At 38.4% G+C, this 25,070-nt stretch overlaps 1 protein-coding gene across 2 annotated transcripts in view; it reads left to right on the top strand.

The window, feature by feature from the left end:
- Nucleotides 1–4,221: 4,221 nt before the first annotated feature.
- The window catches only part of USP14 (ubiquitin specific peptidase 14), a 52,909-nt gene continuing 32,060 nt past the window's right edge, over nucleotides 4,222–25,070 (top strand). Inside the window, exons 1-3 of one of the 2 annotated variants that reach the window (XM_045041739.1) lie at nucleotides 4,222–4,302; nucleotides 12,916–13,061; nucleotides 16,188–16,220. In XM_045041739.1, coding sequence (XP_044897674.1) covers nucleotides 12,978–13,061; nucleotides 16,188–16,220 — 117 coding nt within the window. In that variant the 5' untranslated portion in view covers nucleotides 4,222–4,302; nucleotides 12,916–12,977. Of the gene's footprint in view, nucleotides 4,303–7,516; nucleotides 7,682–12,915; nucleotides 13,062–16,187; nucleotides 16,221–25,070 lie in introns of those variants that run through there. The other variant, XM_003995057.6, reaches the window with a different exon arrangement.

The following is a 25,070-nucleotide window of genomic DNA, read 5'->3' as shown; positions in this document are numbered from 1 at the left end:
TAAATGTTTATTTTTGAGAGAGTGTAAGTGGGGGAGGGACAGAGAGAGGGGGACAGAGGATCTCTGAAGTGGGATCTGTGCTGACAGTAGGGAGCCAGATGTGGGGCTTTAACTCAGGAACAGTGACATCATGACCTGAGCTGGACTCTCAACCAACGGAGCCACCCAGGTGCCCCAGTAGGTTACAGATTTTATTTTATTATTTTTTTTTATTTAAAAAAAATTTTTTTTTCCAACATTTATTTATTTTTGGGACAGAGAGAGACAGAACATGAACGGGGGAGGGGCAGAGAGAGAGGGAGACACAGAATCAGAAACAGGCTCCAGGCTCTGAGCCATCAGCCCAGAGCCTGACGTGGGGCTCGAACTCCCGGGCCGCGAGATCGTGACCTGGCTGAAGTCGGACGCTTAACCGACTGTGCCACCCAGGCGCCCCTGCAGATTTTAAAGTAACCAATAAAATAACTAAAACTTTTAACCATAAACAATCGGGAGAAGGAGGGAGAAGGGGAAGAAGAGCTACAAAAAGCTACATCCTAATATTTTATAGTGGGGATTCAAGAGGCATTGCTTAAACTTGATAAATAAACAAATAGGATTATAAGCATATTATTTAGAATTACAGAGGTGACCAACAGAAGTTCTAAAATCACAAAAGGCTGAATGAAGTTAGTTGCCTGTGAGAAACCAGTATGGGGATGGAGTGGGAAAAGTTGGAGTTTTATTCTTCTTTAAATATTTTCCTGCTACTGTTGGAATTTTAAACCTTGTATATGTATTACTTTACTAATTGTAAGAGTAAAAATACTGAAGTGACTTTTCTGCCTTGACACACAGGAATCCTTGCTTTGAAAGGAGAGATAATTTGGGGAAGTCTGTCATATAAAAATTTCAATATTACTTTTCTAGTTTGTGTTGACCAGTGGCTTTAAGAAGATAGAAAATCCCACTTAACTGAAACTAAATTTTTTATCCTGGCACCAGGCTCTCTATAATTATATCCCATATTACCTACCTCACATTGTCTATTGACGCTGTACAGCCCTTTGCATATGTCTTCTGCTCTATTCTAGTTTGTCTGCTTCCTATCCTCACAGTTACTACTTATTTTAATATTTTTTCTACATTTTCTGATAGACTATGAGCTCCTGCAATGCAGGGTCCATGAGTAGACAATCAACAAATAATTGTTAAATTAATGAATTTGATTGCTTTGAGGTTTTGCTTTTGCTTTTTCTCTAGAATCTTTCTGTCCCCAACTGCCTCCCACTTGCTGCAATTTCTTTCTTCTCAGAATTCCTATCATCAACACATGTAATCCATTATTGAGCAAATACATAAGATGCCTACTCTGTGCTGGGTCTGTACCAGACCTAGGGCACACAGAGATGAATAAGATGGCTATAGTTGTTTTCCAGACACCAAGTAGATAAGACCCAGAGAGTGATCTAATTATTTCAGAGTACAATATAATCCTGAATTCTCTAATTGAATTAACTATCCCATATTTCTTTATTTTAAAAAAATGTTTATTTCTGAGGGAGGAGAGAGAGAGTATGAGTGGGGAAGGGACAGAGAGAGAGGGAGACACAGAATCTGAAGCAGTCTCTGACAGCTCAGAGCCTGACACGGGGCTCAAACTCACAAATGGTGAGATCATGACCTTAAGCAGCCAAAGTCAGCTGCTTAACTGACTGAACCACCCAGGTGCCCCCGCTATAACATATTTCTTAACGGAAGTACAAAGTAGTCACAACTTAGATGGAAGGATAAAATATATGTGTTATGTATATACGTAAAGAAGACCGTAAATATTAAATGAATGATGCAAAAAGCAATTGCTCAAAGAGACTGAAAACTTTGCAGTTTGTGAAGTTTAGAAATGTATCATGGGGTGAGATGTAAGTGGAAAGGAAGTGGGGAGAACTTGATTCCAAGGTAGGGAAAGGGGACAAAAAACAGAAGGCAACTAAGCACGCTATATTCAAGCATAATCAAATTTAATTGCAGTAGAATAGATAGGTGGGGAAATATTGAGCCAGAACTGTTTGTGTGTCTGGTTATGGAGATTTTTGTTTTTGAAAGAAAGTTTTTGAGGGTGAAGATTACAAATCATTTGCTTCTTCTGATTTCGGTTCATTAATTGAAACTTCTGGAATTGAACTTAGCCTAGGAGGTAAATGTATAAACATATCAGTGCACCTGGTATTTGCTCTGTTCTAAATCAGCTCTATTTGGTCATTATTCCCAACACATATGCACTCAACTAGTGATTTAAATCTTACAACAATGAGAGCATTCAGAGACAGAATATAATTTTCATTTTACAGGCAAGAAAACTAAACTAATATGGGGAACAAATGCAAAAGAAAAGATTAAATTACTTTACAGCTTACAGCCCTTAACAAGTCCTTGAAATAGGCAGAGTGACCTTCTTCTAGGAACTCAGCTGCCTCAATGTTAATACTTTGCCAAGGGCAAAAGGCAATCTTTAGCTTAACATTATTCTGACCTACAGGATACTGGAAGTCTACTTTAACTTGTAGAAATTCCTTTGGAAACTTCCTTTATCTCTACTCCCCAATATATATGTTAGCAATAATATTCCAAGCATACGGCCCACTTATATACATCTGAAGGGTCTCATGACTGAGGTTTTATTAGACAGTAATAAATGACCTTTTCCTAACAATAGCTAGCCCCCTCAAGGTCCTGGAAAACTTGCTTCCAAAATTCCTTAGAGACTTATGCTATCCCTACCCCCTTCCAAGTTGAAAGTATATAATCAATTGCTTCTCACAACCCCAGTGCAGCTCTTTCTGACCACTGAGTCCTGTTTTTAATAAAACCACCTTTTTGCAACAAAGACATCTCAAGAATTCTCTCTTGGCTGTCAGTTCTGAACCCCAACATTTCCACATCATAAATAACCAGGAATTTTGTCACGTGTTTTAAGAAAATTTTCCAAGCTTGGAGCTTACTTACAAAAGAATCCAACATTTGCATGGCAGAGATTGCTGGTCTCCTTCTTGCATAATAGTAGAGTGTAAGGCTGAGTAATACCCCTGTCCTGTTAGAGACTACATTTCCCAGACTTCCATGCAGCTAGGCTATACAACTGTTTTCACCAATGAAATGTGAATTGGAAGTGATTTATATACATCCCTCCCATTCTTCTGGCTTAAAAGGAATGGCTGCCCTGTGTTTTTCCCTTCTATTTCTTCTTCCTGGGAGCTGAAACCCAGATGTGCCTGCAATCCAACTTCAACCAAGTAGAAAAAGACAAGTCCCTTAATGCCTGGCTGCTCAAAAGGGTGATTCCCTAAAACCTGTTAGTATCTCAAGTTTCATCCAGGACCTACTGAACCAGAATCTGCATTTTAACAAGCTCTCAGGTGATTTACATTTGCATTAAGCTTTGAGAAGCGCTATTTTTGGGGACAGCAGATGAACATTATGGATGGAATGATGGTCTTTGAACAACCTCATAAAGTAGAGCCATTGCTCTCCCTCCCTTCGCCCCTCCCCCCACCCCTGTCGTCCCCTTCCATAACCTGTTGTCTTCTTAAAGCTATTGAATTTTGCGGCCTCTTTGTTTAAGTAGCATAAATTCACACTAATACAATTTGCCTCATCTGTTGACCCAAAAGCAGGGCATGCATTCATTTAGGAAATACCTGCTGAACACATTTTATAGGCAAAGTACTGTTCAGGATATATTTATAGGTATAAATATATAAAAATACATGAAACATTATATATGTATACATATTGGATTGATAGAAATAATTTGGATTTTATGCATATGTAAATATATTTATATAAAAATAAATAATTTGGATAATATATATTTATTCCCAAATTATTTAAGGCTTAGATTTTTTCCCTTGAGTTTATAATTTAGTAGAGGAAAAAGACCCAGGAATATAAAAATTATGGATGCTATAAGAAAGTGTATTGGATATTTGCTAGTTTTAGTGGGGTTTTTTGGAAGTCTGTGGTAGAGAGAATAATGCTCCCCCAAAGATATCCATGTTCTAATCTCCTGAACCCGTGAATATGTTACCTTATATGCCAAAAGGAACTTTGCAGATGTGATTAAGTAAAGGATTTTAAGATGAGAAGATTACCCTAGATTATCCAGGTGGTACCAATGTAATCACAGGGCCCTTATAAAGAAGAAGACAGAGGCTTAGAGTTACAGGCAGAGCTATGAGGATGGAAGCAGGAGTTGGATGGATGCTGTTGCTGAAAGGGCTCAGTGAGACAAAGAATGCGGATATTCTCTAGAATCTGGAAAAGGTAAAAACTGGTTTCACCCCTAGAGCTTCCAGAAAGAGTACAGTCTTAATTTTTTTTTTTTTTTTACATTTGTTTACTTTTGAGAGCTAGATAGAGACAGAGCACAAGTGGGGGAGAAGCAGAGAGGGAGACACAGAATCCAAAGCAGGCTCCAGGCTCTGAGCTGTCAGCACAGAGCCTGACGCAGGGCTCGAACCCATGGACTGTGAGATCATGACCCGTGCTGAAGTCGGGCACTTGACCGACTGAGCCACCCAGGCACCCATAGTACCTTATGACTGAGACCATTCTTGGTCTCTGTCCACCAGAACTGTAAGGTGATACATTTGTTTTGTCTTAAACCACTAAATTTGTGATAATCTGTTACAGTAGCAATAGAAAACAAATATACAACTCTTCCATTTGGGGCAGCCATATCCTATACCCCAGTATATATAAGTGGGAGGCAGAACCAGGCATTCCTTTCCTCATTATTGGCCAGTTATATACTTTTGCTCAGGATGTAGAACCTCGAGGGATTGAGGCAGACAAGGAATTAGAAATTACTCATGGGTGGGCACCTGGGTGGCTCAGTTGGTTGAGCATTGGACTCTTGATTTTGGCTTAGGTCACGATCTCATGGTTCATGAGTTCGAGCCCTGCGTTGGGCTCTGGGCTGACAGTGCAGAGCCTGTTTGGGATTCTCTCTCTCCCATTCTCTCTGCCCCTCCCCTGCTTACGCTCACTGTCTCAAAATAAATAAATAATAAACTTAAACAAAAATTGGTGGCAGGAGTGGCCAGACTGTTTCTGTAACATGACCTTGCCTGTGAAACCAGGCCAGAAGTTAGTTTTACCAAAGCAGGGGTCAGTGCGAGTTGAAAACAGAATTGTTCTAGAAAACTCTCTGGGCATGTGTAGGAATGAGTAAGTTCAAAATAGGTTGCTCTCACATCCAGTTCTCACAGCATCAGATAATTCCAGAATGACTACTGGACAGCCACAATTCCTGTTTATAATCTGGTAGTGGAATACAGACATTAAAGAAACAAAAAAATTTTTTTTAAAGTAACTTTTTTTTTAATTTTTTTTAACGTTTATTTATTTTTGAGACAGAGACAGAGCATGAACAGGGGAGGGTCAGAGAGAGAGGGAGACACAGAATCTGAAACAGGCTCCAGGCTCTGAGCGGTCAGCACAGAGCCCGATGCGGGGCTCGAACTCACCGACCGCGAGATCGTGACCTGAGCCGAAGTCGGACGCTTAACCGACTGAGTCACCCAGGCGCCCCTAAAGAAACAAATGTTTGATTAAAGTTACCGGAGGGAAAACAGAGTACACAATCAGAGTACAGTATAGAGGTGATTTGCAGGGACATCCTTCCATCTTTAGGCCTCCCTTACTGTGAACTTCATACAGGGCAACACAATTTTCTCATAGAGCATCTATCCAATATATATATATATATATATATATATATATATATATATTTTTTTTTTTTTTTTTTTTTTTTTTAAATTTTATTTATTTATTTTTTGAGAGAGAGACAGCAAGCTGGGGAGGGGCAGAGAGAGAGAGGGAGACACAGAATCCAAAGCAGGCTCCAGGCTCTGAGCTGTCAGCACAGAGCCCGATGCAGGACTCGAGCTCACGAACTGTAAGATCATGACCTGAGCTGAAGTCGGATGCCCAACTGACTGAGCCACCCAGGCACCCATATCCAATATATTTTTAAAGCTACATTTCAGAAAAAAGAGAGAGACAAGCCAAGAAACAGACTCTTAACTATAGAGAACAAAGTAATAGTTACCAGAGGGGAGGGGGGTCGGGAGTGGGTGAAATAGGTGGTGGGGATCAAGGAGTGCACTTGTGATGAGCAGTGTGTGCTATATGGAATTGCTGACTCACTATATTGTACATTTAAAACTAACATAACACTGTATGTTAATATACTGGAATTAAAATGAGATAAACAGGTATATTTTATAAAACTATATGACTAAACATTTGGAAAATAGAGAATAAAACTACCAATAGATTACTACTCTAACCATACCATACAAATTCCCTCTTCAGTTTTTATTGTATAATCTGTAATAGATATTTGTGGTGTACTAGGTACAATGCACGCTGCTAAGCATCTTCTGTATATGATCTTATTTAATTCTCATAACAATCCTATAATGTAGATATTATTCCCTTGATTTCATAGAGGAGGAAACTGAGATTCAGAGAGGTCACACAGCTAGTAACAACTGGATTCAAACAAGTCTTTATGACCATTAATCTTATGTACTTAAAATCATGCTCAATAAATTTGTCATAATCTTTCCGCTTAATGTTACAGACATCATTTTTATGTTTTGCAATATGGACAGTTTAAACACTTTTTCAGAATTTGGGGTCATTATAAAGTCCCTGTTACCTCAAGAAGTACCTCAAATATAATTCGAATTTCTTTGAAATTTCTCCTTTCATTTACAGGGCTTCTTCTCATCTAGAAAGCTTGAATTTCCCTCTCCCAGGATAATTTAGAGTTTGAAGAGGCCTCAGAAACCATGTATTCAAATTCTCTCTGTTTCCTGGGGGAACAGGTCCAAGACCAATAAGTGGAGGGCTACAGGTAACTCCCGACTATCTTAGGGCATTTTTTCTATCTTACTGGATCCAACCTAGGGTCTGAAACGGTTGTTAAAAACAACAGTAATACGTTACAATCAAGGCTGACCTATCTCCGCAGTATGCAAAGCTTTTTGACACGCATTTGTCACAAAATCCAGAGAGGGAGAGTTGGATATTTTTATTAATAAGCAGACAGACTCAGGTGAGGGGCGGAGCGAGGACTCTCTCAGCTCTTCTCCCGCCTATATTAACAAGAAAAAAAATGCCCGTCTCGAGCCGAACCACTCTTTCAAAAAAAGAGAGAAAGACTTTTTAAAAAAGACAGCCGCCAGAAAACCAACTTTGCACTCCGGCGGGGACCAGGCAGGGCGAGGCCAGGCCCACTTTGAGGTGGGCGCTGGGCAGCGGCGTGCATTGCGCAGGCGTGCACCTGTACTGGTGCAGGGGCCACAGGCTCGCGTTTGCCCGCCCCCGCCTCGCGCGCCCCCGCCTCTCCGGGCTTTCCATCCAGTAGGCCCCGCCTCGCCGGCTCTGCGCCGGGTCTTCTCCTGCAGTTGCCCTGTGGCTCCGTGGGCGGGTAAACTGCGTGTTGCTGCGTCATCGTCAGTGGCCGGTTTGAATGAGACTCTCGTCGCACCCGTGCTGCCGCCACTACCGCGCCTCCGCCTTGGCCGCCGCCACAGCTTCATCGCGTCCCTTTCCCTTCGACGCCCTTGCCAGGCCCAGCCTTCCTGCGCCGCCGCCGCCGCCCTTTGTGCCGCCATGCCGCTTTATTCAGGTGAGCTCTCTGCTCGCCCTGCGGTTCCGTTCTGTGCTAGGCCTCTGAGTAGGCCTGGCCTTCAGGCCGGGCACCCGGCTGAGCACGGGACGGGGGAGGGGATCGGGAAGGCGTGCGTCGGGGTGACTGCGGCGTGGCGATGACCCTGGCCCCTTTCTCTCTGCCCGCTATTTCTGAGCTCTGCAGCTTGAGGGACTGCTGCCCCTCCTGGCCCTGGGTGGGTGGGGGAGTGGAGATGGGGAGCGCAAGTCAGCCACTTGGAGTGGTGACTCTGCAGAATAGTTTCTGTCGCTGTCCTAGTGAACCGGGAGAGGTGAGGGTGTGTCCTGAGGCACCCGGGAGCAGGCTAGAGGTGTAGCGGGGCTTTTCTTGGGTTCATTAGTGGTAGCTGTGGAAGGGAGGGGTAAGGGCGGGATGAAGGACCGGAGATGGAAGGTTAGCTTTCATCGTGCTTGGGGTTTCTGTCAGTAGCTTCCCATAGCTTACCCTTTGCAGCCTTTGGCTCAGGCACCCTTTTTATACCAATTTCAGTTTTATCCTGAGGCATACTGCGAACTTTTTGCTTTGCTTTCATTTCATCAGACGTTACATTGGGCTTCTGTGTCTGAAGCATAGCGTTAGTGTTTTGACTTAGATGAATACAGATATCCACAGGAGTCATTGCCTTTTAAATGGCGTTTGTAAATGACAGTTTTTGTTTTATTTTATTTTGCTCCAAGGTATTGGCCAGGGATCACATTTTCACTTAGTTAATGGCCCTTGCTGTTTCTTAGTCTTATTCAAAATGGCACCTGAAATGTATGTAGTGGCTTCGGTTAGCTATGGATGTGTGATTCATTGGCCATTCCTGACTTTATCATGATTCCTTTATTGAAGATTCAGCATTTTCAAAGAATGGTATGAAACAAAGGAATAATGTTTAATCTCGAGGTTGATTCTTGATGTTCTAGAATCTTGAATGCTTTAATGATTGTGCTCTATGTCTTTCTAAAGCCATGATTAACAGTAGAATGGTACTTGAAATATTCTATTTATGCAATGTAGAACTGAGGGGTTATCAATTAAGTAATGGCAATAAATACCAGTGCATGCTAATATGTAAACACACTACCAACATCTCTCTGTTCCCCTCAAAAATACTTAATATTCACCAAACTTTCTATCTTAAACATTAAGTTCTATCTTAAATATTTAATCATATCTTTTCCTTATTTCCAAAATGGGAGAATTGGGGTAGATTTCCAAGGTTTCTTCCTTTGCTCCATTTTGAGATTCTGTATATCAGGTTCTGCAAAAACCTCTATATTAAAATGAGAACGTTTTAAGTACCATTTCATAAGTTTTAGTAAAAAATTAAATATCCAGATTTGTATATGGGTAAGGATAAGTGCCATAAAAATTAATATGTATACCTGGCACAAAGCTAGTGTTTTTATAACGTTGCTTTGTTTCAATCTTCAACATAATCCTGTGATACTGGTAGGATTCTCTTTGATGGGTGAGCAAAAAATTAAAGTAACTTGTTCATGGTGACACAGCTAAGTCAATTTCAGATGGGTTCTTCATTATTTCTTAAATTTTTTTTTTAATTATTTTTGAGAGAGAGAGAGAGACAAGGCATGAGCAGGGGAGGGGCAGAGAGTGAGGGAGACACAGAATCTGAAGAAGGCTGCAGGCTCTGAGCTGTCAGCACAGAGCCAGACATGGGGCTTGAGCTCACAAACCGTGAGATCATGACCTGAGCCAAGTCGCACGCTCAACCAACTGAGCCACCCAGGTGCCCCTCTTCTTCATTATTTCTAATACTGTTTTGGTTTTGTCCTGTTTTTTTCTTGTGCTATTGTTCTATGTTCCTTGCTTATTTCAAGATTACAGTTGTGCCCTCTTCAAACCCATTTCCCCACCTGCTGCTAGAGTGATAACAATGTTCAAAATAGACTGAAGTGGCCTTTAAAAAAACCTTTCAGGAATTTTACATTTCTATAACATAAAGCCCAACGCCTGTATGTTTTAGCATGACTTATTTATCTTTCTTGACTTGATCCTTGGCCAGTTTCCAGTTCCAGCTTCTTACCCCTCTGGGAATTACTTAAATCTCAGAACACATAATGCAGTTTTATGCTTTTGGTGTTTTTCTTATCTTTTCCAGGAATGCTTATATATCCAAAGTGTCTGGATAACGTCTAATTTTTTCTTTGAGACTCAACTCAAAGTTGATAGCCAAAGGCACCCCTATAACTATTAGTTAAGCATCTGACTCTTGATTGCAGCTCAGGTCATGATCTCATGGCTTATGAGATCAAGTCCCTCATTGGGCTCTGTGCAGCTGGCGTGGAGGCTGCTTGGGATTCTCGCCCTCTCTGTCTGCCCCTCCCCGGCTTGTGTGTGTGCTGTCTCTCAAAAATAAATAAATAAACATGTTAAAAAAAAAAAAAGTTGTGGGCACCTGGGTGGCTCAGTCGGTTGAGCATCCGACTTCAGCTCAGGTCATGATCTCGCACTCTGTGAGTTTGAGTCCCGCGTAGGGCTCTGTGCTGACAGCTCAGAGCCTGGAGCCTGCTTTGGAGTCTGTGTCTCCCTCTCTCTCTGCCCCTCCCCTGCTCATGCTCTGTCTCTCCCTGTCTCAAAAATAAACATTAAAAAAAAAAATTAAAAAAAGTTGATAGTTGTAACTAAAAGTTATCACTTTTTCCAGGAAATTGTTCTTCACTCATGAAGCTTTCCTTTGTGATCTTGGAGCATTTATAATATTTATATGGTATCGTTAATTATTTTAACTTTTTCTCCTCCAGTCTCTCTTCTTACTAGATTCAAGGTTCATAGAGTCTCCCAAATACTTGTTACTGGGCTTATTGAATGAATGCTAAACACATTAATTGAATTGGTGAAAGAATTGGGATTTATAGTAAGGATTAGTTCATATTTTGGTCTTACAGGAAAACAGACAACTATTGTGAGATTTTCACTTGAATAGGTGTGAAGTTTTCAGTGGAAACCAACTATTCTTATGTACTTTAATTTTTTTTAATGTTTATTAATTTTTGACAGAGACAGAGCGTGAGTGGGGGAGGGGTAGAGAGAAAGAGAGGGAGACACAGAATCCGAAGCAGGCTCCAGGCTCTGAGCTGCCAGCACAGAGCCCGATGTGCGGCTCAAACTCCGGGACCGTGAGATCATGACCCAAGCCAAAGTCAGACGCCTAACCGACTGAGCCACCCAGGCCCCCCTCTTTTTATGTATTTTAAAAGTTAGCTCTTTTTTGAGGCAGATTGACATTTTTTTATCATATGATAAATATATGTAACATAAAATACTATTTTAAAAAATGTTTATTAAACATTTTTTTTTTTACCATTTTAATTTATTTCTGAGAGCTAGAGACAGAATGTGAGTGGGGTAGGGGTAGAGAGAGAGAGGGAGACCACAGAATCCAAAGCAGGCTCCAGGCTCTGAGTTGTGAGCACAGAGCCCGATGTGGCGCCAGAACCCACAAACCATGAGATCATGACCTGAGCTGAAGTCAGACGCCCTACTGACTGAGCCACCCAGGCACCCCTAAAAAATATTTTTTTTTGGGAGAGAAGAGTGTGTGCACATGCACAACATTGGGGGGAGAGTTGGGGACAGAGGATCCAAAGCAGCAGGCTCTGCACTGACAGTATAGAGCCTGATGCAGGGCTTGAACTCATAAACCATGAGATCTTGACCTGAGCCCAAGTCGGATACTTAAGCGACTGAGCCACCCAGGTGCCCCTATTTTAACCATTTTTAAGTGTACCTTTTTTTTTGGCATTAAGTACATTCACATTGTTGTGTGACCATCATCACTGTCTACCTTCAGAACTTTTTCATGTTCCTAGACTGAAACTCTGTACCTTTTAAAAATAACTCTGCATTTCCCCTCACCCACAACTCCTGGCAGCCTCCATTCTACTTTCTGTCTCTATGAATTTGACTACTGTAGGTACCTTACATAAGGGAAATCATAGTATTTGTCCTTTTGTATCTGGCTTATTTTGCTTAGTGTATCATCCATGTTGTATAGCAGGTGTAAGAATTTCATTACTTTTAATTTTTTTTATTTTAGAGTACGTGCATATACAAGGTGGGGAGAGGGGTAGAGGGACAGAGAAAGAATCATAGGTAGGCTCCACGCTCAGCAGGGAGCCTGATCTGGGGCTCAGTCCTATGACCCTGGGATATGACTTGAGCCTAAATCAAGGGTCACATGCTCAACTGACTGAGTCACCTAGGCACCCCTGAATTTCATTACTTTTTAAAGCTGAATACTGTCCATTGTATGTCTGTACCGTATTTTGTTCATCTGTTGATGGACACTTGGATTGCTCACATCTTTTAGGTTATTCAGAATAATGTGCTGTAAACACTGGGTGTACAAATATTCATTTGAGTCCTTGCTTTACACTTTTGGGTATATATTTAGAAATGGAATTGCTGGATCACATGGTAAGTTTAATTTTTTGAAGACCCTCCATACCTTTTCCACAGTGGCTGTACTGTATTTTATATTCCCATCAGGAATATAAAGGGTTCTAGTTTATTTACATCCTCAGCAGCACTTGGTATTTTCTTTCTCTTCTTCTTTTTTAATAGCCATCCAAATGATTAAAGTAGGATTTTTTAATAATTTAATTGTATCTTTGGATTTTTCTTAATATTTGACCACTTCTGGCTTAGGAACCACACCTTTCAATTCTCCCATGGAGCTTTTCTTATAATCCAGAATCTGTATTCCTTGACCTGTTTTAAATATGCTTTATTTTTACAAGCATTTTTTTCTTCTCTCAAATTATCTTTCTAAACTTTCTTTTTCTATTCCAGTTGTATGTACTAATTTTAATAGTTGCTTAGTTAAACATATTTTGAAGTCCTTGAACCTCATTCTGGGAAGTATTTCAGTGTGATCATATTTTGCTGAGATTATTAGGGTAGGATTCAGAAGACTTGAATATTTACTATTTTGTGATGTTAGTGAATCAGTCATGTTAAGACCCCATTTCTGTGTCAAGTAGGAAGTTGGGTTAGATTCATTTAAATTTTTATTCAGGACCTACTGCATTCACATCATTCCTGATAAGGTAGGCATTGTGAGCATATTAAGAGGAATGACAGGCTAGTTCTTGAAAGCCAAACTAATAGTTTCTGGGGATCTTCTAAATCTAAAGTCCTGTTATTTTATAAATTAAAAAAGTAAATTATGGTTTTATTTCCAGTTACTGTGAAATGGGGAAAGGAGAAGTTTGAAGGTGTAGAATTGAACACTGATGAACCTCCAATGGTGTTCAAGGCTCAGCTTTTTGCACTGACTGGAGTCCAGCCGGCCAGACAGAAAGTTATGGTGAAAGGAGGAACGTTGAAGGTAAAGTCCAAATTTTCATTATATGATATTATATAATGACTGGAAAGACCAGAAAATGCAGCAGTTGAGGTATTTTATTTGGTGAGAGTATATAGTCTATGAGATTAAAGTGGTTTTATTCATGTTAGTGTAGGAAAGAACATTAAAGCATCATCAAAATTTTTATTTTAAAATGCATTGTATCAGAATACTCCTGGGGCGTCAGAGGAGTGTGGAACTTTCCATGTATCTCTGTTTGGATTTTTTTCCTGTGAGGGTGTGTTAAAAGTATTTTGTTTAGACAAATACAAAAATCTATGTATATATCCTTAGTAATTTTCTGTTATAGGAGTGGAGAAAATTTTATCTCTGTTAGAAATATGGAAGTTGCTTAAAAGGAAAAGACCACAAGGTATTTTTGTACATACATTCAAATGTTGTAAATCAAAGTATTACAACATCTTTACCAAAGCCCCAGTTCTGGAATACTGGAAAACTGTTAATTGTTTCTTTTGGCCTGTTTTGCATTCTACTCATTAAAAAGGAGCTCCTATCACTTAAGAGTAATTACTATCTAACACCTACTTGGTGACAACAAATTTTGCTTAAAAAGAGCAGGGAACATAATTTTCCCTTGGAATGATCACACTGACTACAATTACGAGTTTAAGCCTACTGGCATCATTGGTGATGGGCCACTAAAAGATGCAAGTATCATTGTTTGTAATACTATGTAAGTATAGTTTTAAAAAGGTACTATCCTCAAGAGTTAGGTATGAAATACTGAAGAGCTGTAGGTAACTATAGAGATAGGGCTTGGTTGCCCCTGTAAGCTGGGCAGTAAGAGATGTTGGTGAAGAAAACATTGTTTTCCCTCCAAGTTACAGTATGAGCTTTTGGTCATTAGGGAGGTTGGTGACCTAATTTGTGATGAGCTGTATACTGGTGGTGTACTGTGGAGAATTACAGAAAAATGGTAATTAAATGAAACTGACTACTAATAGTTATCACTTACTGAATACTTACTCTGTTCCAGGCTTTTATTTTCTTTAATTCTCACCTATATGTATTTTAAAAATGAGAATAAATGTGTTTTATAATTTCATAAATGAGAAAACTTAGCATCAGAGAGATTATTATTATTTTAAGTGTTTATTTTTGAGAGGGAAGGAGGAAGGAGCAAAAAGAGAGGGAGACAGAGGATCCAGAAGTGGGCTCTGTACTCATAGTAGAGAGCCTGATGCGGGACTCGAACTCGAACCGTGAGATCATGACCTGAGCTCATGTCCATCTTTAACAAGCTGAGCCTCCCAGGTGCCCCAGTGTCGGAGAGATTTAAGTAATATATAGTAAGGCACCAGAAGATTTACAAGTCAGACAGATCTGGGTTCGTTTTCCAATTTTGTGTGAGCTCCGATAACTAAGTGATCTGAGGGAGCATATATAGTTACCATTCCTTATGATTTGTAGTAATAACCCTTAAACTGAGAAGGGCATTTAGGAAGTTACTGTTGTGCTTTGAAGCAGGGTGTCCAGAGAGCTAATTAGTGGCACCATCAAAGGGAAGCATATTGAGTGCCTGGCATCTTCAGTAAAAGGGAAGGAGTAACATATGTGGAGTTTAAGAAACAAAATAGATGAACATAGGTGAAGGGAAGAAAAAATAAAATAATAAAAACAGAGGGAGGCAAACCATAAGAGTTTCTTCACTTTAGAGAACAAACTGAGGGTTGTAGGAGGGGAGGTTCGTGGGAGGGTTGGGCTAAATGGGTAATGGGCATTAAGGAGGTGCTTGTGGTGAGCACTGGGTGTTGTATATAAATGATAAATGAATCACTAAATTTACTCCTGAAACCAATACTACACTTTATGTTAACTAGAGTTTAAATAAGTCTCGGAAGAAAAAAAAAAAAGGAAAAGTACTGAGGTTAGGCAAAATACCTGTGGGCCAATCATGGCATGAAAAAAAATACCTGGTTTTAATTGAATATATTGAGGTGAAAGTATTTAATTGCTTCATAGATGTGAAATTTAGGATTTGAAAAACATTTGTAGACACAGCAGATATTATTAAGGGTTAGTTTGCCTTTGGTAATCCTGGTATAATTTTTTCTTAATGTTTATTTATTTTTGGGGGAGAGAGTGTGAGTGGGGGAGGTGCTGAGAGGAAGAGGGACAGAGGGTCTGAAGTGGGCTCTGCACTGACAACAGAGAGCCTGATGTGGGGCTCAAACTCATGAATTGAGCCAAAGTTGGAAGTTAGACACTTAACCAACTGAGCTACCCAGGCACCCCCCTGGTATAATTTTTAATAGCACTTTGATTCCTAAGAATCTCCTACTTTTGGTAATAAATTATATAATTGTTCTAATTATGTAGATCTTATTTTATAAATTACTCTTCATTCCTGTCCTGTAAGCTAGTTATTAGCTTTGCTAGTTGCATACATGCAACAAACATGCAAAAAAATTAGTATCTGTCATCAATTAAATGTTTTTTAGTCTTTTTGGAACTCTTAGGTTTATTGTCTTTTAGATTGTGGCTTTTGTAGTTTAAGCAATTGTTACACTTACTGGCTTTAAGACTGTGCATGTGTGCCCTTGTGTGTGAGAGTGGAGGAGGGGCAGAGAGAGAGGGAGACTGAGAATCCCAAGCAGGCTCCCACTGTCAGTGCAGAGCCCGAAGTGGGGCCCCCATCCCAGGAACTGTGAGATCATGACTTGAACTGAAATCAAGAGTTGGGATGCTCAACCCACTAAGCCAGCCAGGTGCCACCCCCCCCCCCCCCGCCCCAAGTATTTTTGATTATAGTAATTTTAAGTAAAATGTACATAAAGAAAAAACTGTTTTGGAGTAGCTTTTTTTGTTTGTTTTTTAAAGTATATTTCTTTTGAGAGAGAGTGGGGGAGGGGCAGAGAGAGAAGAGAGAGAGAATCCCAAGTAGGTTCCACACTGTCAGTGCAGAGCCCAGCATGGGGCTTGAATCCATCAACTGTGAGATCATGACCTGAGCTGAAGTCAAGAGTCAGACAGTTAACTGACTGAGCCACCCAGGTGCCCCTGGATACCTTTAAAATTAGTTGATTATTAGAATATGTTCAATTTATACAGCCGTGGTTAAATGTTTTTTATTTGTCTTTAAAACAGGATGATGATTGGGGAAACATCAAAATAAAAAATGTAAGTATTATCATAACACTTATTATAATGCAATTTCTTAATTATTATACCAAAATACATTCTAAATGCCTTTTTCCATATATATGTATGTATATGTTCCAGCACTATCTGTTGAAAATACTTTCCTTTTCCCGTTGACTCATCTTGGAGTCTTTCTTGAAAATCACTTGGAGTTTTATTTTTGGACTCCTGTGTCATTGATACATTTGATTACAACTTAGTTACTAAAATTTCTAAGTCTTGAAATGAGATTAAGTTCTCCAACCTCTGCCAGAATATTTTAGCTTCTTTGCATTTTCTTATAATTTTAGAATAAGTCTGTTAATTTTTACAAACGGACTCCTGGAATTTTGAGATTGTATTGGTTCTGTAGTTCATTTTGGGGAGAATGGGCATCTTCCTATTGAGTATTAAAATGCTTAACTATGATGTACTCTATTTAGGCCTTTATATTCTCTTAGAATTGTGTAGCTTCTCTGTGTAGATAGAGATCTTCATGGTTTTTGTTAGATTCTTGGAATGTAGTGTTTCTTGGCTGTTGAAAATGATATTTAAAAAAAATTTTGTTTTCTAGTTCATGAGTAGATCGGTTTATTTTTATCCTGACCTTACTAAATTCACTTAATACTTTGAGTAGTTACTTTCTAGATCCCCTTGGGGCTTTTTATGTACATATGCATGTTTTCTGCAAATAGAGTTATTTTTACTTCTTCCTTTCCAGTCTTTAAGATTTGTTTCTTTTTATTGCCTTCTAACACATTTCTTTTTATTGACTTCTAACACATTGTTGAATAGAAAGTGATGAAAATGGGCATCTTTGTTTTATCCTAGCTCACTCATTTCATGAAGACCTTTTAAATTATGAATGGCTGTTGAATTTTGTTAAGTGCTTTTTGTGGTTATTAAAAAGGTCATATGACTTTCCTACTTTATTCTGATAATCTGGTTAGTCTTCTTGATTTTTAATTGTTAAACCTGGCATTCCTGGGATGTGTGGCTTTCATACTTTTTGGTGTTTGTGACCCCATTTATACTCTATTATTATTTCTAAACCCCAAAGAGTTTTATATATGTGAGTTATATCTATTGATATATTAGAAATTAAAACTGAGGGGCGCCTGGGTGGCGCAGTCGGTTAAGCGTCCGACTTCAGCCAGGTCACGATCTCGTGGTCCGTGAGTTCGAGCCCCGCGTCAGGCTCTGGGCTGATGGCTCAGAGCCTGGAGCCTGTTTCCGATTCTGTGTCTCCCTCTCTCTCTGCCCCTCCCCCGTTCATGCTCTGTCTCTCTCTGTCCCAAAAATAAATAAACGTTGAAAAAAAAAAAGTTTAAAAAAAAAAATACTGTATCGCATATTTAAAAAAAAAAAAAAAAGAAATTAAAACTGAAATTAAACTATTTAGAAATAACAATAACAGACGCATTACATGTTAATTGTTTTTTAATGTTTTCCAAAAAATACATGAAATGACTGGCAGTGTTCTATGTTTTTGCAAATCTCTTTAAAAGCTAGCTTAATTAGAAGATAATTGAACTCTCATATTTGTTTCTGCATTCAGTATGTTGTGATATGTTGTTTTGGTTGAAGTATTTATAAGAAATCTGGCCTCACATAGTCAAATAGTGGGAAAAGGGAGTGGTCTTTTAAGATAAAATTGTGAACATTCTTCTTTCCTAGTACACCAGAACTTAACATGTGATAGTTTATAATTGGTTAGTTTGTGGTAGAAACCACATCAGTGACCTTTCCAACATAAATATCTATTTGTCTGTTTTGCACTTACAATGGATCTTAATTCTTGTGCATGATTTTGTAACATCATGTATTGGTCATTGGGAAAATACTCGTTTCCTAAGTTTTTTAGATCTTACATATGTTAATGTATTTTAATATACAATACCAAAAAATGGCATTCATTAATATCACTACCAACCTCAACAGTACATAGAGCTGCCAAGTACCTAGTGACAGATGTAACATTCTAATTTTCACTCAGAAGCTCTAATTTTGTCATCAACTATAGTCAGTTTTTCCTAAGGCATCAAGCTCACTTCATTTATTTTTGAGAAAATATTGGCTAAATAGTCAAGTATAAAAACCCATAATTTGTAGTTATAAGTAAAAATGGTATTTCATTACAAAAGCAACTACTCCAGGGGTGCCTGGGTGGCTCAGTCGGTTAACCATCCAACTTTGGCTCAGGTTATGATCTCACGGTTCATGAGTTCCAGCCCTGCATCGGGCTATGTGCTGACAGCTCAGAGTCTAGAGCCTGCTTTGGAATCTGTGTCTCCCTCCCTCTCTGCCCCTCCCCCCTCCTCTCTGTCTCTTTCTGTCTCTCTCTCTCTCTCAAAAATAAACATTAAAAAAAATTAAAAAGAAAGCAACGAACTAGTTGCTAGAACTAGTTTGCAACTCAGACGTTTATGAAAGCTTATCCTGAAGAAAATAATCATACTTTGGTATGCAGATGTGTTGTTTTCATTGATTTTATTTTTTAAGTAGATTTTGTTTTTTAGAACAGTTTTAGGTTCATAGCAAAAACTAAGTGGAAGATACAAAGCTTTCCCACATATCCTCCTCCTTACACATGCAGAGCCTTCTCCATTACCAACATCCCCTACACATAATTTGGCACATTTGTTGTAATTGATCAGCATGCATTGACACATCATTGGTACCCAAATCCATGGTTTACATTAGGTTTCACTCTTGGTTTTGCACATCCTGTGTGTTTGGACAAATGTATAATGACATGTATTCCCTAATATGGTATCATTACAGAATAGTTTTACTGTCCCCCCCCCCCCTCCCAAATTCTGTATGCTGTGCCTGATCCCTTCTTCCCTTCAACCCTCTGATAACCATTGATATTTTCATTGTCTCATGGTTTGGCCTTTTTCCAGAATGTCCCATATTGGAATCCTACAGTATGTGGACTTTTCAGATTGACTTCTTTCACTTAGTAATCTACATTTAAGTTTCCTTCATGTCTTTTCATGGCTTTGATAGTTAAGTTCTTTTTGGCGATGAATAATAGTCCATTTTCAGGAGTTTATTCACCTCCTGAAGGAGATCTTGGTTGCCAGAAGTTAAGTTTTTTTTTTTTTTTTAATTTTTTTTATTGGATGCTTTCCATTCCATAGCACAGAATATGAAAAAGGAATGTACTCAAAGGTTGAGATTTAATAATCATTTTTACCAGTTCATTTGATGTCATTACTTTGATATGTGTTAAACTATTAAAATTTTTTGCACTATTAGTGCAAGTGTCTGCACAATGAACAAGGGACAGTAACTTCCTTGGTATTATGAAAACAGCTTTGATTGTGTTGACTCTGTGAAAGAATTTTAGAGGGGTTGACAAACACTTGGAGAACAGGACAAATCCATTAAATCATGTATTTATCTCATTTATATATTGCTGGATTTTATTTTCTCATTTTTAAATTACTACTATTTTTTTAATGTTTATTTTTGAGAGAGAGCGCAAGTGGGAGGGGAGCGGAGAGAGAGGGAGATACAGAACCTGAAGCAGCTCCAGCTCTGAGCTGTTAGCACAAAGCCTGACTCCGGCCTCAAACTCACAGACCATGAGATCATGACCTGAGCTCATGTTGGATGCTCAACCAACAGAGCCATCCAGGCGTCCTTCATTTTTTTAAAAAGGATATTCATATATATGTTCATGAGGAATATTAGTATTTTTATTTGGGGATGTATTCCCTCCCCTTTCTTTTCTAAATGAGTTTGTGTAAGATTAGTATTATTTCTGTAAGTACTTGATAGAATTCATGGATAAATTATCTGGACCTGGATTTTCTATGTTGGAATTTGATTAATACTCAGTCTCTTTAATAGATACAGGGTATTTAGATTTTCTCTTTTTTATGTCCATTTTGGTGATTTTTCTCTTCGAGAAAATTTGTTTAAATACATGGAATTTATTGGCATAATAGTCATTGCCAGAATAATCATTAATTATTCTTTTGTATTTGTCTTTATTTGTTGATATTCCCCCTCTTCATTCCTGATACTAATGTGTCTTTGCTTTTTTGGGGGGGAGGGTGGTTAGTGTTGCTAAGGATTTATCAGTTAATCTTTTCAATTTTTGACTTTGTTGATATATTACCTATTTTCTATTTTATTGATACCTACTTTTTAAAAAAATTTTTTTTTCAATGTTTTTATTTATTTTTGGGACAGAGAGACAGAGCATGAACGGGGGAGGGGCAGAGAGAGAGGGAGACACAGAATCGGAAACAGGCTCCAGGCTCCGAGCCATCAGCCCAGAGCCTGACGCGGGGCTCGAACTCACGGACCGCGAGATCGTGACCTGGCTGAAGTCGGACGCTTAACCGACTGCGCCACCCAGGCGCCCCGATACCTACTTTTTAAATTATTTCCATTTTTCCTACCTTGGATTTACATTGCTTCATTTTATTGCTTTTTAAGGTGTGTGCTTAAATCATGGACTTTTTTTTATATCTTCTTTGTTCATGTAGACACTTAAAATTATTTATCTTTAATTACTTGTGGTTGTATCCACAACTTTTGGTATACTATGTTTTTATTATGCAGTTAAATATTTTCTTATTTCTGTTTTTTTTGACTGATTGTTTAGAACTATGTTGTTTCATCTCCAGTTATTTGGGCCTTTTTCTAGTATATTTGTGTTATTCATTTCTAATTTGATTCTGTTACAGTCCCATAACATACCAATATTATTTCGGTCCTCTGAAATTCATTGACCCTTGTTGTATGGGCTGTGTATGGCCCAGAAAGCCTACAATATTTATTGTATAGCCCTTAATAGGAAAAGTTTGCTGCCTCTTAGTATAAAGAGTCCTAAGATGATGTTTTTGAACTGCTGCTCTAGGGTTTATATTACATATCTTTAACTTATCTGCCTTAAATAACAAATGACTTCAAGTATAATGTAAGATTTTTCTGATAGTATACTTCCATTTTTCTGGTCTTTGCTGCTATTGTCATACAATTTATTTCTACATGTTAGAAATCTTATACTTGATTCCTATTTTTGCTTTAAATAGTTATCATTTAAAGAGGTTGAAAATGTATAAAAGTCATATTTACCATTTTTGTCATTCTTTCCCTTGGATCCAAATATAAATTTCCAGCAGATACCATTTTCTCCTGCCTGAAGAACCTCTACATTTCTTGCAGAGCATATCTATGAATTTTTCTCATAGCTCATTTTGTTTTTCTGAAGAGCTCTTTCTTTATGTCACCTTCATTTTGAAAGACATTTTTGATAGGTATAGAATTCTAGATTAACACTTTTTCAGTACATGAAAACTTTTCTGATTTGCATAGTTGGTGTCATTCTTTTGTTCCTTTGCATGTAATGGTTCTAGTTTTCCTGATGCTTTTGAGATTTTTCTCATTGTTGCTTTTCAGCAATTACGTGTTTTGGAGAGGTTTTCTTTATGTTCTGTTTGAGCTTATTGAATTTGTGGGTTTTTAGTTTTTATTACATTTGGAAAAGTTTCAGCTGTTTCTTTAAGTATGTTTTCTGTGTGCCCTTCCTTCACTCTTTTTCTTTTTTTAATGCTTATTTATTTTGAGAGAGAGAGTGAGAGAGACAGAATCTCAAGCAGGTTTCCCACTGTCACCGTGGAGGAGCCCCATGTAGGGCTCGAACCCATAAACTGAGATCATGACCCCAGCTGAAATAAGAGACGCTCAACCAACTGAGCCACCCAGGTGCCCCTCTCCTTTTTTGAGACTACAGTTAAACATATATTGGGTAGCTTTGCCCATTATACAGTTTTGGTTCCTTGGATTTGTGTGTGTGTGTGTGTGTGTGTGTGTGTGTGTGTGTGTGTGTGTGTGTGTATCCATCTTTCTCTCTTTTTTTTAAATGTTCATTTATTTTGAGAGAGAGAGGGTGCATGTGTATGAGGGAGGGCAGAGAGGGAGAGAGAGGATCCCGGGCAGGTTCCACACTCAGCACAGAGCCTAATGCGGGGCTCTATCTCAGGAACTGTGAGATCATGACTTGAGGTGAAACCAAGAGTTGGACCCCTAACCGACACAGCCACCCAGGTGCCCTGTATCTTTTCCTCTCTTGATGGATATTTGTGTTTATACTTTTTGACTATTATGAACAAAACTGCAGTGAACCTTCATTTTCCTTGAGTAAATACCTACGAGTGATGCATATTTTCATTTTCCTTGAGTAAATACCTAAGAGTGAAATTGCTGGATCATGTGGTTAAGCTATATATTTAACTTTGTAAGAAACTGCCAAATACTTTCCATAGTGGTGGTTGTACCATCGTACATTCCTGTGAACAATGTATGATGGATCCAGTTGTTCTGCATCATCACAGCATTTGATTGTTGTCAGTCATTTTTCTTTTCACCTTTGTGGTGGGTGTATAGTGATGCTTTCTTGTGGTTTTAGTTTACATTTATGTGATGACTAATGATATTGAACAGATTTCATGAGCTTATGGGCAACTTGTTTATCTTCTGTTTGTGAAACATCTGTTCAAATCTTGACCTATTTTTAGTTGGATTATTTTCTTAATTGCATTTTGTATATTCTTTAAAAAAATTTTTTTTAATGTTTATTCATTTTTGAGAGACAGTGACAGAGCTTGAGTGGGTGAGCGGCAGAGAGAGAGGGAGACACAGAATCTGAAGCAGGCTTCAGGCTCTGAGCTGTCAGCACAGAGCCTGATGGGAGGCTTGAACTCATGATGTGGGATCATGACCTGAGCCAAAGTCAGACGTCCAACTGACTGAGCCACTCAGGCGCCCCCCCCCTTTTTAAATCTCTTTGCATTTTGTATATTCTTTATGTATATTGGAATCAAGTCTTTTGTGAGATACATGTGCTGTGATATTTTCTCCTAGTTTGTGTTTTTTAGTCTTTTATCTTAACATGTTTTGTTGAGTAGTTTTAAATTTTGTTGAAGTATAATTTATCAGTTTCTTTTATGGTTTTGACTCTTTGTGTCCCATCTAAGAAGTCTTTGCATGTGTCAAGGTCACAAGAGACTTCTGTTTTCTAAAACTTTTACAAGTTTTAGCTTTTATATTTAGGTATATCGTCTGTTTTGAGCAAACTCTTGTGTTTGTTGTTAACTAATGGTTGGCGGTTTATTTTTTTTTCCCATATGAGTGTTCACTGGTGAGAGCACATGTAAGTCTGTTTCTGGATTCTATTCTGTTGGTGTGTGTATATGTACCTTTATACCAATATTCACTTCCCACAGTCTTGATTATTCAAGACATGAAATCCAGTAATATTGTTCTTCTTTTTCAAAACTATTGGCTATTCTAAGATCTTTGCATGTCCTTTGCACTTTTTAGATTCAGCTTATTTTCTAAGAGTCTGCTGGGAGTTTGATTGGAATTACGTTGATACTATATATCAAATTGGGACTTTTTTTTTTTTAAGCTTATTATTTTGAGAGAGAGAGTGGGGAGGGGTGAGAGAGAGGGTGAGAGAGAATTCCCATTAACAGTGGGACCATGACCTGAGCCAAAATCAAGAGTCAGATGCTTCACTGACTGAGCTACCCAGGCACCCCTCAAATTGGGACATCTTAATATCAAGTCTTCTAGTTTACAAGCAAGGTATATACCTCTCCATTATTTAGATCTTAAAATTTCTCAAAACAGTGTTTTATATTTTCAATATAGGGTCTTATACATGTTTTGTTAAATGTCAGTAAGTATTTCATGGTTTGATGCTATCATAAAGGTGTTTTTCAAATGTCATCTTTCAGCTTATTGCTAATATATAGAGGTAGAATTAATTATTGTACATGGATCTTGTGTCCTGTGATTTTGCTGATTTTTACATATTGGGGTTTAGGATAATGTAGGTTGGTATACAGTCATGTTGCAAATAAGAATGGTTTTATTTTTTCCTTTTCAATTTCCCCTTTTATTTCTCTTTTTTTCTTTGCTTTATTTCACTGGTTAGGATTTTCAGCAGTGTTGAGTAGAAGTGGTTGATAGTAGACATCATTGCTTTTTCCCTGAATCTTAGGAGAAAAATCTCCAGTCTTGGCTGGAGTTGTTTTACAGATGTTCACCATTAGTTTGAAGAAATTCTTTTCTGAAAGATTTTTTACACGTTTCATAGAATTCTCTAGTGAAGCTTGGAGCTTTCTTTGTGGGAAGACTTTTAGTTAAGATTTAGTGTATTTAATAAATATGGGACTGTTCAGATGGTAAATTTTCTTTTACATGAGTTTTGGCAATTAGTATTTTTTAAGGAATTGGTCCATTTAATTTACAGTTTAAATTGTTGACTTGATTGGCATAATATACTCTTAATATCCTTTAATTCTAGGGTTTGTAGTGCTATTTTCTCTCTCTCTCTCTCTCTCTCTCTCTCTCTCTCTCTCTCTTTTTTTTCTCTTGTATTGGCAAATTGTGGTTTCTCTCACTTTTTTCATTATCTACCCAGAGGTTTGTGTCAATTTCATTGATAACCCCGCCTCCACAGAAGAATCAACTTTGCTTGTTCACTTATTTTAATGTTTTCACTTCTTTGCTTCATTTCCTTCTTTTACTTTTTTAAAAATTTATTTGTTTTGAGAAAGAGACAGCATGCGCAGGGGAGGGATAGAGGGAGGGAGGGAAAGAGAGAGAAAGAGAGAGAGAAAGAAAACCCCAAGTTGACTCTGCGCTGTCAGCACAGAGCCCAAAGTGGGGCTCCGTCTCACAAACTGTGAGATCATGATCTGAGACAAAATCAAGAGTTGGACGCTTAACTGACTGAACCACTCAGGGGCCCTTACTTTGGTTTTAATGTATGCTTTTTCTAGCTTAATTTATTATTAATTTATTTTAAGCCTTTTGCTT

This window comes from Felis catus, chromosome D3, assembly GCF_018350175.1.
Source record: "Felis catus isolate Fca126 chromosome D3, F.catus_Fca126_mat1.0, whole genome shotgun sequence".
Taxonomy (NCBI): Eukaryota; Metazoa; Chordata; class Mammalia; order Carnivora; family Felidae; genus Felis; species Felis catus.
Note: the sequence above shows the minus strand (reverse complement) of the source record. Positions and strands in the feature narration are given on the sequence as shown.